The sequence below is a fragment of the Ambystoma mexicanum genome, chromosome 1q (assembly GCF_040938575.1).
Source record: "Ambystoma mexicanum isolate Mex_15411 chromosome 1q, UKY_AmexF1_1, whole genome shotgun sequence".
Taxonomy (NCBI): domain Eukaryota; kingdom Metazoa; phylum Chordata; class Amphibia; order Caudata; family Ambystomatidae; genus Ambystoma; species Ambystoma mexicanum.
The window spans coordinates 191,275,505-191,290,746 of record NC_090922.1 but is presented as its reverse complement, the minus strand read 5'-3'; the positions used below and the strand labels follow the sequence as shown (position 1 = coordinate 191,290,746).

The 15,242-nt window shown below is 50.6% G+C and overlaps 1 protein-coding gene across 1 annotated transcript in view; it reads right to left on the bottom strand.

The window, feature by feature from the left end:
- The window catches only part of CYTH2 (cytohesin 2), a 482,465-nt gene that overhangs the window by 134,459 nt on the left and 332,764 nt on the right, over positions 1-15,242 (bottom strand). The window contains exon 6 of the mRNA XM_069637143.1: positions 554-666. Coding sequence (XP_069493244.1) covers positions 554-666 — 113 coding nt within the window. The remainder of the gene's footprint in view (positions 1-553; positions 667-15,242) is intronic.

The window sequence follows — 15,242 nt, the reverse complement described above, 5'->3', positions numbered from 1 at the left end:
CTGGCTCCCAAACTAGACATGCCCCTATACAAACTGAGGAGCATCAGGCTGTGCAGGGCGGTTCAGTAAGACAGATTGTGGTTTCTCAACACAGAAAGTAAGGATGAGAACAATACTTCAAAAGATACAAGTGTCGGATAAACAAGCTCCTTCCAGAGCATAAGGTACTGTTGGACAAAAAAGCCATGACAACGGACTGAAGGAGGATCCTTGTAGGTGGAGTGTGGTGGTTGGAGGAGGAAGGGGGGAGAGGGCATAACAGGGACACAATGATCTAGCGAGGAATTGAGAAGGATAAACATTATTTCTGGGTCAGAGAACTATGGTAATTCAGAAATAGAGATATGTTCAGAGATGGATTGGGTTGAGCAGTCTATTTCCTTCTATCGTAAAATGTTGTTTCATCCACCTTATCAGTTTTAGCTTAAGACTTTACTCTGGTTTCAGTGGACTGATTTGTCAAGCCAAAGTCCTTGTAGTATGTAGCCATGCGCCTTCTGGGCAAGTCTCCACCACCTGATGTCAACCCTAGATGCCAGTGGTTGCACAGTACCTGTAGACTGGAACACCCCTGGGTTGCAGAGGCAGTATCTCTGTGCAAAGGCCTCCATCATGCGGTCTATTTTCTGTGCTTCTCCCGGAAGCCTGAAACTCCATAGAAATTGCCTGGGGTTATTAAAAAAAAAAAAAAAAAAACTTTAGTTTATGACCAAAGGACAAGATTACATGACATAGTAAGTACACAATCTAATATACAAGCCAAGAGCAAATCCCTTTCTCACAACTGAGCAGTGCAGGGGAACCAGGTGACAAACACACAGTTTACAACTGTTTATTTTTTCATGTCATCTTTATTTGAAGTAATGCGCTTTGAAGAGAAACGCATACCAAGAGGGCAATCCAGGAGCCAGATGCCTTTGATTAGAATGAGAGTTTAAGGAACTGGTTGGTGAGGGGTGTAAGTCAGGACATCCCATGGAACAATAAGGAACAATTTACTTCCCTGCAACTATTGTTCTCCAGCATGGGTCTGGCATGGATTCACATGCTCATTAATGTTCCCAGTCAGGCCGGGAATACTGACTAAAAGAAAAAAACTGTTTCACTTTCACTTACAAACTGTATTTCTCCTCTAAACCAATCACTGTACTCTGGGTCATACTGCCCACAGCCAATGACTGCCCTCTCCCTAAGCCCCTCCTCTGGCAGCCATCTTCAGATGTGTTAGGCATGTACAGTGGCAGTATGACCAAGAAGAGCTGCAGATGGGTAGGAGGGAGGGTTTGCATGTGAATTCATGCCAGACCCATGCTGGAGCACAATAGTTAAAGGTAAGTAACTTGTTCCTTCTCCACCATGGGTGTCTGGCATGTAAGCACATGCTCATGAATAAAGAATGGATAGCAGCACAACATTACACAACCACGGGAGGTGGCAAGGCTCAACAGAAGCAATCACTCTTACCTCCAGAACAGGCTCATCTTCAAGCAAACAGGTTGCGTAGCCCTGCTTGGACCGTGGACTCCTCTGGAATCTCTGTCGACGCAGTACAATCTCATGAAGGTGTGCGTGGATGTCCACATAGCAGCCCTGCAGATGTCCAGCAGGGGCACACCAGACAGTAACTCTGTCGTCGCAGCAATCACTCTGGTGGAATGAGCTCTCCGACGGGCAGGCAGCAGTAGGTTAGCCAACCAATGACGGGGTGTGATGCAGCCAGAGCGCCATTGTGAGATGGAAGCCTTGGACAAGGCCTTCCCATGGTTCACAGGACCAAAGTTCACGAACAGTTGACACTCTTCCAAAAACCCTTTGTGCATGCCATGTAGAGCTACAGAGCACGAGCAACGTCCAGCGAGTGCAAAGTCCTCTCAGTTGGCGATGAAGGTTTTGGAAAAAACACAGGCAACACCAAAAGGCATGTTGAGGTGGAATTCCGATGGAACCTTTGGCATGATGGAGGGGTGCATCCGTAGCACCACCCTTGATTTGTGAAAAGTCAGATATGGCTGTTTGCAGCATAGGGCCTGGATCATACCCACCCTCCTGGCAGAGGTGCTGGCCACGAGTCTTCCATGAGAGGAACTTGAGAGGGGCCTGATGCATAGGCTCGAATCTGATGCATATGCTCAAGGGGGCCCCAATGAGCCTCGTCAGCACCACGTTGAGTTCATGCCTTCACCGGCAGGAAAGATTCAAACAGTCCTTTGAGGAACTACTTGATGAGACAGTGAGACCAAAGGGAAGATCGTCCTGGAGACCTGTTGTAGTTGGAGATAGCTGCCAGAGGCATGCCAGCCCGCCTTGGCCAAGGACAAAAAGCATGGAAGAATCTGCGGGGCAGTGACCCTCAGAGGGTTGATCTTCTGCGACCGGCACCACAGAGGGAAACGTTTCCACTTATGCCCGTAGCACTTAAGGGTCGATGCCGCTCTGGCCTTGGCAAGGACTTCCTTGCAGACCGCTGGCAACTCGTATCCTCCCAACTCTGGGGTTGCAGGAGCCAAGCCCTCAGGTTCAGTGATCCTGGATCATGATGCAGTATTGTGCCTCCTTCTCTGGTGAGCAGGTCCGCGGCCACTGGCAATTGTGTTCTCGACTCCCGCCAGGTGAAAGGGGATGAGGAACATCTCTTGGTCGATGGCCAATCGCAACAAGTCCTGCGCCGCTCTGGAGAGTGCTAGGGATCGGGTGCCCCCCCGTTTCCTGATGTAGAACATCGCGCTGGTGTTGTCCATGAAGATCCTCACTACTTTGCCCTTCAGGGACGGAAGGAACTATTTAAGGGCCCAAAACACTGCCCGCAGATCCAGGATATTGATGTGGAGATCCTTCTTCTCCGACAGCCACAGGCATCTGCCGTGCAGACGTCCGACGTGGGCTCCCCAGCCCTCCAGGGAAGCGTCCGGGGTGACTGTCTCCTGATACAGGGGGTTGGGAAATCCTGTACCCCGGGTGACGGATTGGACGCCCCACCATTTTATCGCCCGATGGAACTCCTCGTCGAGGGGGATGCTGTCTGTGAAGCTTCCGGACACTTGTATCCACCAAGTGTCCAGGAACTCTTGAAGAGGCCGCACCCGTAACTTGCAGAGCCGGATAAGGTACATGTGAATCCCCTGTAGACGTAGATGAGCCGCCACTGGTGGCAGGCACTCCGTAAACACCCTGGGTGCTGACTTCAAGCCGAAAGTGAGGGCTTTGCATTGGTAGGTCTGCAACGTGACCATCCTGAATTTTTTGGGACTTGAGGTACTTGTTGAGATGCCAGAGGTCTAGAATGGGCCTCCAGCCCCTGGTCTTCTTTCTGACTAAGATGTATCTGGAGTAGACTCCGGAGCCTTGGAGTCTTGGAACTAGCTCCATCGCCCCTTTTCTTAGCATGGCCCGTACCTCCTGCAGGAGCTGAGGGATGTGCTGCTCCTGCCGGGTCACCGGAGGGATCCAGGGACACTTTCCCAGCAGCTCCAGGGTATGTCCGTGGGCGAGAGCGTCCACCACCCATCTGTCGGTGGAGATCATCTTCCACTCGCTGACGAATCCCGCCAGCTGGCCTCCCACCGGGTACATGGGTGGGGGTCTGACGTCCCGGGCCGGTTTAATCCTGCTTCGGCACCTGCGTTCCACCTTGGGGCCAATGACAGCGCTGGCCACCTCCACCGAAAGCCTTGGAACAGCCTCCTGGTTCGTGGACCGGGAGGTTTGACGGGACGATGATGAACCTCCACTGAAATCCTTGTCGATCTGCCAGACTTTCTGCCAGAGGCACGAAAATAAGAGCAGTGCTGGTGGAGTGCGCTCAGGGCACGAACCGTCTCTGTATCAGTCTTGAAGGGCCTGTAAGGACTCATTGACGATATTCCTGAAGAGGTTGTCCCAGTCGAAGGGCATGTCCAATACCCTCGTTTGGACCTGCTGGCGGAAATTGGTGGCTTTCAGCCAGCATAGATGGCGGAGGCAGACACCGTTCCCCCATCTGTCGGAACCCTGTGTCAGCGATGTCCAGGGCCACTGTGATGGCATGGCCCAATGCCACTTCCCCTTCCTGGAGGAGGGAAATAACCTCGAATAACCTCGACCCGCTTGTCGTAGGGTAGGAACTCCAGAATTGGGACGAGTTGGAACCACAGCACCCTGTCGTATCTGGTCACGATCGCTAGTGCGTTGGCCGCCTTGACGGTCGATGCGCGGAGTAGATGACTCTTCTCCCCATGTAGTCCAACTTCTTCCCTTCGCCGTCCGATGAGGGGATAGATAATCTCTTCCTCACAGCCGCCGATACCATGGAGTCTGGCGACGGCTGAGACCATAGGCACTTGGGTGCGGACTCCGGCACCGATACATTTTTACCAGCCTATCCTGCTTGGCTGGGCCCATGGCCCGATTCTTCAGCAGAGCCAGGCCCTCCTCCCAAACGTCATCCCGGAGGGGCACCGCCATGATGGTCTTCCTTCTGGCCTCGCACCTCTGGTATAGGAAGCCTTCCTTTTTGGTCTCCTCAGTCGTCAGTTTGAAGAGCTTGGACACTCTGGCGATCACGGCATGAAACAACCCCACCTGATCCGGTGGGGACGACCTAGGCTGTGGCGATCCGCTCGCCGTGATGTCGTCATTGTTGTCTGTGCCGTGGCCATGTTCGTCCCAGTGTCCTTGTCCCTAATGGGGGGGGGTAGGGGGGGAAGACATGTGGCGCGGGTGTGGAGGTTTATGCAGCGGCGGTGGATGGTGCTTCCTCTTTGTCGCTAGAGCCTGGTCCGGGGCACCGGGGGCAGGGCCATCCTTTTCTGAATTTCCGACACCAACGTGTGCAAGGTCGAAAGGATGTCCAGCGATAAATCTCTTGGCGGAATCGGGATGGTAGCCCTACTAGGCCCGTCCCCGTATTTTCGTCGTCGTCCCCCACATCCTCGTGGTTTGTGTTTATGGACTCCTGGTCTTCCTCGTCCGAGAAACAGATATCGTGCCTTGCAGTACGGCCTGCCCAGAGACAACCTCACACCCCCCACCCTTTTTTGCATCCTGAGGGGTTGGATTCAGGCTTAGTGACGGCATCTTCTTTTCCGTTGTCCTCTCTACCACCCCGGGTGAGGCCTTCCGCCTCGGGAGTAGGGATAGTCTGGGTGCAACCAGGGCTACCTTCACCGGGTTATACCCTTTGGCCTTCGTGAGAACGGCTGCCACCATTTCAATCGTCGATGACAATTTTTCTTGCGCCGCCTGGGCCTTATTAGGCAGGTTGGCTGCCTTTTCTTACACCAGAGGCTTCTTGGGCTTCTCCCGCAGCTTACCAAGGTTGGCCAATTTCCTCTTAGAGGAGGAGCAGGATCGATGGCTGGCGATGGAGGCAGATGGTGAGGTTGAACGCCACCTACCGATCGCGGGACCTGCTTGCGCAGGCGACCCTGGCGGAAACTAACTCGCAGTGCTTTACCTGGTCTTGGGCCCCCCACAGATTGGGCGCCCTTAACGGATTTAGAAGCCCGCTTCTCGGACCGGCCGGTCCTGGGTGAGGCACGCCCATGCTTGGGGAACGGGGCAGCAGCCTTCGCGCTGAGCCACGCCGCCAGCCTACTGCGACGGTCCTTCATGGTTCTCTTGGTGAACCCGAGGCAGTTTTCACAATCTCCTTCTCTGTGACCCAGATGGAGACAGTGAAGATGTTTGACCTCAACAAACACGTTCTGCACTCCGCAGCTGGAGCAGAGCTTGAAAAGGGAGCGTCCCTCTTTCTTCTTTTCCGACACGGTCCGAAGCGTGGAGTAGGCCCGATGGCCTTCTGGAACTTTGACGAAAACTCGATGATCCTTGCCCTTGAGGGGCATAAAAATGCAGCGACAAACGGATCACCGCTTGTCGGTGGATATAAAGAAAGAGCACACAAGCTCTGTTTGACAAAATTAGGACTTTTTCTCGAAAAGCGTGAACAAACGTAGAAAAGTTCACAGAGCAAAACTCAAGGACTCCCAATAGTTGAACGTGCAGTAGAAATCTGAAGATGGCTGTCAGAGCAGGGGCTTTGGGAGAGGTCAGTCATTGGCTGGGGGCAGTATGACCCAGAGTACCGTGATTGGTTTAGAGGAGAAATAAAGTTTGTAAGTGAAAGTGAAACATTTTTCTTTTACCGAGGATTCCTGGCCGGACGGGGAATATTCATGAGCATGTGAATCCATGCCAGACCCCACGCTGGAGAAAGCTACACATTTCCATGAGGAAACCTACATGGTTGGTGGCAGACTGATCATGAGGATGGTAGAGGAATGGTTAATAGGGACTCGCGGTGGCAAGGGGAATCAATATATAGACTAGGGGTATGTTTTCAAGGAGGAGATATAAAATGTGATTTTTTAAATACATGCATTGGTGAAATGTTCATCATGGGGCCATACACAATCTCTGCAAACAAGGTGTGATTTTATCTTCCAAGACTCACAAATAACGCCTAGGACCATCTTTATAAGCAACCCTATATATAGGGTCCAGGAAAATGGTTATACCAGTGTGCCCCATGTGAGAACCCACAAAGGTGTCTCACCCACTAGTCCCCTCGTGTGTATATATATATATATCTCCCTCCCCCACTCTCGCTCTCTCTCCACCCCCCCCCCCCCAACCCCCTAGGGCATAGCCATTGCCTTTGGATCCAGATCCCTGGGGGTGGACCAGTGCAAGAGGATCACATGGGTGAGGGGTCCTGGGAGAATGGGAAACTGGATGGTGAGACGCAGTGTCCCTCTCTTTCCCCCATCCCATCAGATAGGATATGTAAGAACTATACCCCCCATACCCCACCCATTTTCCTGCACAAACACTTTCAACGGACAGTGCGCTGTGGGAGAAAAAACACCCGTGCAGTATACCCGATGTGTCCTAATACAATGGTCAGGCAATTACTGACCATCACGCACACTCGACTTCCATTAAGCTTCCCCACGCGGATAAAAGGCGGTGCACGAAAGCACACTTAGTGAGACAAAGCACACAAAGAAACAGCGGTTTCGAGACCGCAGCTGAACGAGAGAGGAAAGATGGCAGAACAGGAAGGGATCGCAAGGAGGGACGTCCCTTGACCTTTCGAGCAAGAAGCCGTTACTTTCAACAGCCTTCGAGATTAGAGGCTGAAGAATACTGTATTGTGTCTCAAAGACACACAGGGCCCTCCCGCGTCACTAATCAAGGTGGGGAGAAGCAGCAGCCACTGTGGTACCATCCTTGGCTCCAAGAACTAAGCAGCATCAGTGAAATCACCACAGCCGGTGAGTTGGGGAGACCGATACAAGACCGGTCTGTGTTGAAGCCAAGCTTGCAAGTATCAACATTGTATGGCGAGCGCTGCAAAGAACATTGTTAAAACGTGCGCGATATAAGTCTCAAGCAAAGTTGAACTGCTGATGAGTGTTTGAACTTTGAAGAGACTTTGATACAATACCTTTGACGACAGAGTGGTCCGGCATCGCGTGGGCACTCAATTGAAGGTCTCTGTAAGGTGTCCAGCTTAAAAGTGGCAAAAGTGAAAGTTAAAAGAGACATATTAAGAAGAGAACAAAGAATGGAGAATCGAAGTGGTCCTAAGACGGAACAAGCTAAATCCTGCGCACAGTCGAAAGTCTTCAATTATGATATAATAAAGAAACTTTGGAAAATGAAATAAACGTGGTGCAAGCTCGGTTGAGGGAGACCAACTGAAGGTTTTGTGTTAAAGTGGGTCCGGCGGAGGTGGACCCGGGGGGGGGGGGTGGGGGGGACAGTAAATCTCCAGAGAAGTTGTGCATAGGAGAATTCTGAAATAAGAGACTTTGAATGGCAAAGAGACTGTGGCACAGAAGGTCCCGATACTGAGATTTTGAACTGCATCCTGGTGCTAGAAAAGCGAGAGTATGTGCTAAGCTTGAATGTGCCGCCTTGTCCCGTGCTGAAAACGTGGGGAAGGGAAGCCAACGGCTCAACTATCTTGACTTATCATTTCTTGAACACATTTCTTTCATATAACATGGTTTCCCACACTATTTGTATTTAGAAGTAAGGATTGACAATAGGTTTGTTAGTATAGGCCCTTTTATTTTGACCAGATTCTACTAGGACTGCGTTATTTATCATTTGATGGTCGTAACTTGCTCCCATCTTTAGATTTAGGATTAGATGGGCGTTTTTCAAACCCAATTGAAGTTCAATAAACACCCTTTAATTGTGATCACTTGTGTTGTTGTCACTGTTTGACACCATGCCTTCCTTACACCCATGGGAGACTGTACGACTCATGGTGGAAAGCCTAAAAAGTAGCCCTTAGTTCGCTGTGTGCTGCATGGAAAATGGTGGCAGCAAGAAGCTGTCGCAAATGCCCACTTGCCATATGTTTTTGAATTAGAGAGCAAATAAGCTTTTTTGCTCAGAGGTCCTAGCAAGAGCTCTTGAATTAGTCTATGAAGGAGCTCACATCTTAGCTTTACTTCCTGTTGCATGAAATGAAATGGTAGGCTACATATCGTACTGGCTACCGGGAGCTGGTGGAGCCTGAGGCCAGTGTTGCCAAGACCTAATGTTGTGAGGATTTTCCTAGACCTGTAAATTTACGGTTCAGGAATATCAATCCCCACTTAGGTTGCATGGCTTCTCTGTAAATGCCTGGGTATCGCAAGGGGGTAAACATTGCAGAGCAGTCAACGCTATACTCTATTAGTGGCAACAGAGTAACAAAATACACTGTAAAATCCAATAAAGGCAAAGTCGACATAACATATAAGTCATCATTAGGGCTTGCAAAATGCACTCAACCACTAGCATAGTAGAGAACTTCCTGGGAGGGTTGAGTACCAGTGTTACTTGTGAAATGTTTGCATGCCCACTAGATGCATCAGTGCACAAAGTTCTTAACAATTAACTGGAAGTCTATCTGTAGCAGTCTGCCATTCAAGCCTGTTGGTGAAGGCGGTCTCGGCGGAGGTGGTGAGTGTGGGCTCTGGAGCTGTTCTCTGGTGGATGTATACTAAGAAAAAAGAGGCCCGCCTCCCTGGGGGTGGAGGGGTTGGCCTGCTTATGCTTACTCTTAGAATATGTTATGATAGATTTCCAAAATCAAACCTGGGGTGGAATTTAGAGGACAACCTATTATGGTGAACAGGAAAGGCACTAAAATCTAGCCAAACCCAAACAAGTTAGGTAACAGAGCGGTAAAGCTTAGACTTAGGAGGGGCTGCGAGAGGGGTCTAGGACTACAGACCAACACCACTAATTAGAGTTAGACAGGTAAGTACATAAATATACAACGATTTATTAGGCCTTTAAAATCTACACTAATCAATGAAACCTCTAGGCAAATATTGTCACAGCACTATAAAATATATATTTACATGCAGTGCTCCAGATAAGATTTTGAGGTGGGAGTATGTATTTTAGTGCCTATTTTCAACTTTCGTACTAAATGGGGTTTCAAGGGTGTAATGTGAGAAACCTGACAGTGACTTTCTGACTAGTCCACAAGGATGTCATCCAGGTGGCCAGGACACAGCCATCACCATTGGATCCAGTTCCTGGGGGTGGACCAGTGAGGGAGGATCACCTGGATGGGTGGTCCTTGGAGAGTGGAAGTGGGACACAGACAGGTGAGACGCGGTATCCCCCTTCTTATAAACACCTTTTCCCCATCCAGGATATTCAAACACTCTATGCCCCTCCCTTTTCCAACTCTAACACTTTCGCACAGACAACGGAAAAACACCAGAGCGGTTTAAGCTGGCATGTCCTAACACAAGGGTGAGGCAATTAAACAGAATCACACACCTGACGGCCCTTCCCCACAGGGATAAAAGGTGGAGCACGAGAGCACCAGACGAGCAAGGCAGACCGCACAACGAGACAGCTATCCACGCACAGCAGTTCAAAAGGAGGAGAAAGACGGCGCGAACCGAGTGGGTGATAAGGAGAAAAGCAACCTTGCCCTTTCTGACCAAGGCCCGTGAGACGTCTGTGGAAGGAATTGTAAGACCGCGAACAATAGCCCAAGTGTGTTGCAGCAGATGTCGACGGTACACAGAGCATGCCTACGCTGATAAGCAGGACATAGGGAGACGCCTGCTACCGTGGTACCGGCCTTGACTCCCAAAACAAAGAAAGCCAAGTGGTTCATCACAGCCGGTGAGTAGAGGGGAGGACCGATAAATCAATTGAACTGTGTTGAACAAAAGTAGCAAACGGCTGATTGCAGAATGTACAAAGAACTGTTGATGTAAAAGGGGAAAGTCAGCTGCAGATGAGCCAGGCACCACGTGGGTTCTCAATCGAGAAACTCTGGGCGATTACCAGATTGTTGAAACTATTACCAGAAGGCCTTGGAAACGTGGTCATACGGGGTTCTAGTAAATTCCTCTGTACAGTCTTTGACCGGCAGACGATAGAGAAGAAGGGAAGCGAATCTCACATCATAAGAAAGTAGAAGGAACTGTGAGATTGGCAAGAGTGAACCTTGAAAGAGGGATGCCGATGGAAACAGGCAAAGTCTAAAGTCCCATAGAACAGTGTGTTGACAAGAGTGAACCCGGCAGAGGGTTGTCCATCTTCAACTGTTTAAAAAGACATTAAGATTTGTGAAGACAGGGATCCAAGGGTGAAAAAGCATCACCCAACGTGCAAGCAGAAAGGAACTTTTGTTTTTATTTTGAATGCATCAGGCCCTCGAAGGCAAGAGACTTTTTATAGAGCCAGAGACTTGGCCATCGAAGATCCTGTTAGCTGAAAACAGGAACTGTCGTCTCGTGCTGGGAAAGCCTGAGCGTGTGCTGTGCTCAAGAGCCCTGCCTTGTCATGTGCTCAAAATGTTGGTAAGGGAGACCACGACTAATGCATCCCGACATAATGTTTGTGAACACTTTATTTCTTATGATCCCTATCCCAGACTCTTTTGTAATTAGAGTAAAGATTGGCAATAGGTTTGTCTTAGTATAGGCCTTTTTATTTGACAAGACGACACTAGGTCTGCCTTATTTTAATTTGATGGTCGTAGCTTGCTCCCATCTTAGATTTAGGTTTAGATTAGGCATTTTATCACCCTACCTATAAAGTTTAAACACCCTTGAACTGTAATCACTTGTGTCCGTCTATTCTTGATACCATACCTTCCTTACAGTACACACTGCTTTTATAATTAGAGTGTACATTAAAATAGAACAGTCAAAATGCTTCGCAAGAGTGCAAATAGTATGCAACGGGCAACCAGAACATGACTAAACTTGAAAATGAATAGAACAATTCCCCACGCATTTACATGCAAAACATTGTGTGCAACAACCTCCGGCTCTCCAACAGGGACAGGCTCTCCCGACTCTCCATCTACTAGCGTAGCCCCCCCCTTCCACTCGAGAGCAAATATTCACCAACAAAGCAGTTGCGCTCATTCCGATTACCCGCTTGTTCCCTGCCTGCTGCAACGCTGAAACCAGCCATGCGTACTGCCAAACATCCCCATTTGTCATTATCCCCCTTAAATAGATATTCCTTCAGCCGCTAACAAGCCTTACCTAAGTCTCTCATGGCAGACCCGGGCTCCTTGCACAGGTATTAGGTCACAGCAGAAAAGTGAGGAAATGTGATGCAGAGGAGGCCCACCTCCCCCTCTGCATGTCTGCACAAACAGACACCACTGCCATCAGGAACAGCAGACTATCTGCAGAAATGCTGCATGCCCTTCCATCTTGCTCTCAACCCATAGAAACAAGAAATATGCTGCTCATAGGGCGCACATGCGCTAAACTTGACCTTAATGTCCTCGGTATCAACGAGACATGGTTCACGGCCATCTCTGTCACGAGCTTTGATACGCTCCTACCCGACGGCTACAAGCTACTCTCTGCACTCAGGGCCAACCGCTCTGGTGGGGGGTGTAGCCCTGATCTTCCCCGAGTGGATTCCTGCCTCCGTCACTCCTATGCAGGCCTAATCCTCTTGAATGCCTCGTCTGCAGGCTCTCTCTCCTTCTCCCCTAGCCATTCACTTATTGTGGCTACTATATATCGGCCACCTGGTCAGATTTCATCCTTCCTCTCTGAGTAGGCTGACCTCTCCGCCTCACACCTGGCCTCCATGACTCACTCCTCCTTCTTGGAGACTTCAACATCCACCTGGACGCCTCCTGTCCTCCCTCTGGACTCTTTCGCGACCTCTGCGACTCTCTCTCACGCTCCATTCTCCCCTCTGACCAACTCACTCTGCCGGTCACACTCTGGATATTCTGATCTCTTCAGACCTTGCCCTCTCTGTCCCCCTCACCACTCCTCTCTCCTGGAGTGATCACTTTTTCCTCTCCTCCCACCTCACCCTCCCTACACCTCAGGCCAAGCCACTTCCATCACTGCCACCCATCTTCTCGGTCATCCGACCCATGAAGCGCGTGTCAGCTGAGGCTTTCGCCGCCACCTTCTCACCCCCCACCCACCTCGGGCTGACTCATTCTGACACAGTCCTCTCCACTCTGCTATATCTGATACTCTTGATATCCTTGCCCCTGTCATGAGAATCCGCCTGAAGCCCAAAGCCAAGGGCAACTCCTGGTTCGACTCAGACTTTAAACGCAAGTGTAGGGTGGCCGAGAGGAAATGGCGTGCTTCATGTACATCCTCTCACAAGCTGGCCTGCCGCCTGCTGCAAAGGCAATACCGGCTCTCTGTCCTAACCAAGAAGAGAGCGCACATCCAATGCTGTGTCTCTGCAGCATCTAACAACTCGGCTGAACTCTTTAAAATCTGCAAGGAACTGGCCAATCCTGCTGCAGTCTATCTCTCCTGTCCCCTCCCAGGCCCTCTGTACAGCACTGGGTTCTCACTTCATCTCGAAAACTCAGGACATCCTGTCCTCTCTCCGCTCCTATCCCCCCCACCCCACTCCTTTTTCTTCCTTTGGCCTTTCTGCAGCCTCCTCTCCTCCCTTCTTCTCTGCCTTTCCCTTGTTCTCTGCTGATGAGGTTTCTAGACAAGTCCGATCTATGAAGGTCTTGTCAAAACAGGTTCACCCCTGTTCCTCCAAAACCATAAAGGACCACATTGACTCCCTGGCTCCTGCCCTGGCTGATTTCTGCAATCACTCCATGGCCACTGGAGTCTTCCCATCCGCCCCAAAGCACTCCCTTGTGCACCCCCTTCTTAAGAAACCCTCTGCCGACCCCTCCTGCCCAGCTAACTATCGCCCCATCTTCATCGCTCCCTTCCTGGGTAAGCTCCTGAAAAAACTGGCCATCTCCCAGTTTAATCTCCACACTGAATCTGTTGGTTGTTTTAGTGACCATCAGTCTGGCTTCAGAGCTGCCAGAAGCACGGAAACTGCTCTCCTGAACATCTGTGAAGACCTGCTCTCCAACCTTGACTAACACCCCTTGCGTCCTCATCCTGCTTGATCTCTCTTCTGCCTTTGATACTGTCAACCATGCCATCCTGCTCAACCGTCTCCATGATAACCTGGGTATCACTCGTCAGGCTCTGGCGTGGCGGACTTCATTCCTCTCCGACTGACCCTCCCAGGTTCAACTTGAGTTCTTCCTCTCTGCTCTCTTTTTTTCTACCTGTGGTGTCCCCCAGGGGTCTACCCTCTCTCCCTGGCTGTTCGTTCAATACCTAGCACGCCTGGGCCACCCCATAGCTGCTCTCTGCCCCTACTTTCAGTGCTACGCGGATTACGCAGCTCATCTTCAGACTACCCTCGGCCTCCTCCTCTACTTCCCTCATCTCTGTCTGACTGCTATCCAGGAGTGGTATGCCGCCAATGTCCTCTGCCTTAATGCCAGTAAGACCGAGATTCTCCTCATAGGCACACCCGCTCCCTCCTTTCCCGTAGCTCTCTGGCCGGCATCTCTTGGCCCCCTTCCTGCTCCCACCTGAAAGGCAAAAAATCTCGGGGTCATCTTCGATTCTACACTCTCCTCTCCTCACATCTCTGTCGTCTCTAAGAAGTCACACTACCAGCTGCACCTCCTCAGAGGTATTCTTCCTTTCCTCTCCTTCCCCCAGTAGCTCACTGTCTCCAGAGCTCTGGTTCTCTCCATGCTGGACTATTGCAACAGCTTCTTTCTAAATCTGCCTGCTTCTACTCTCCGCCCTCTGCAACTTATCCAGAACAGGACTGCTAGACTTGTACTTGGCCTCAAGCCCAGGGATCGTATCTCTCCAGGACTGAAATCTCTGCACTGGCTCCCAGTGGCTGCGAGGATCAAGTTCAAAACCCTCTGCATCGTCCACAAGGCCTTCTGGGGCTTGGAGCCTCAATACCTTCAACTCTCTCTTCCTAAATACCTTCCTTCTCAAGCTCTTCGCTCATCTGCCTCCAATTCCTTCAGGGTCAGTCACTTCTCCAAGCAACGATTGGTGGTAGATCTCTTTCTTCGGCTGGGGCCTCCCTCTGGTACAGCCTCCCTGAAACTTGAGGAGAATCATCTTTGGTTCCGGAAGCACCTCAAAACCTCTCTCTTTGCGTCTGTATTTTCTCTTCCTCTCCCTTGCTGATTTCCTGGCTGACACTGAAACTGCACTGGTTACCTGGCCACCCTCTGATCTCGGGCCCAGGTCCACTCCCCCGCCAGTTGCACTCCTGCACTGCCTTCCTGGCAACCCCCGCACTTGTTGACTGTTTCTGAATCCCTACAGTCCCACTTACAGCACTTGACACCTGACGTCTGCACTTATCCTTTCACTTGCCACCTGCTGGCCATACTTTTACTTACTGTTTATTATGGTCTTATCCCATGTACTGCACTGTCCTCTCCCCTTACCCCCTCGCACTTCTCCTTCCCCTGCCAATGCCCATGCACTTGCTCGATCTGAATGACACCTGGCCTAGTAGGATCATTGTCCGTCTTCCCCCTCTTCCCCCTCCCTTGCCTCGTCGCGCCTTGAAACACATGTGTATAGGCACATTATAAATGCCATATCATAGCATATCATAAACTCATCTTTGGTTCAAACTGGCCAACAACTCGCAACAGCCTCAGCAGACCCAGACCATAAACCCCTCCTCTCCACACCCCCATGCAAACAAGATCACCATGGCAATCAGGGAGTCAAACCACGCACAACTTAGACTGCCAAGTCCAGCCAGCTGGCACACGATGCTCCAGCACAACAAGCTACCCTCCTAACCACCCTGACCAATGCACCACATAGCCTTAAGAACTCAGTCACCCACGCCACCTCTAAAAGGTGCACTTGTCCACGCAGGATTGATCCCAGCTCACGCCTTAGACATTAACAATCTCATCACAGATCAGAACC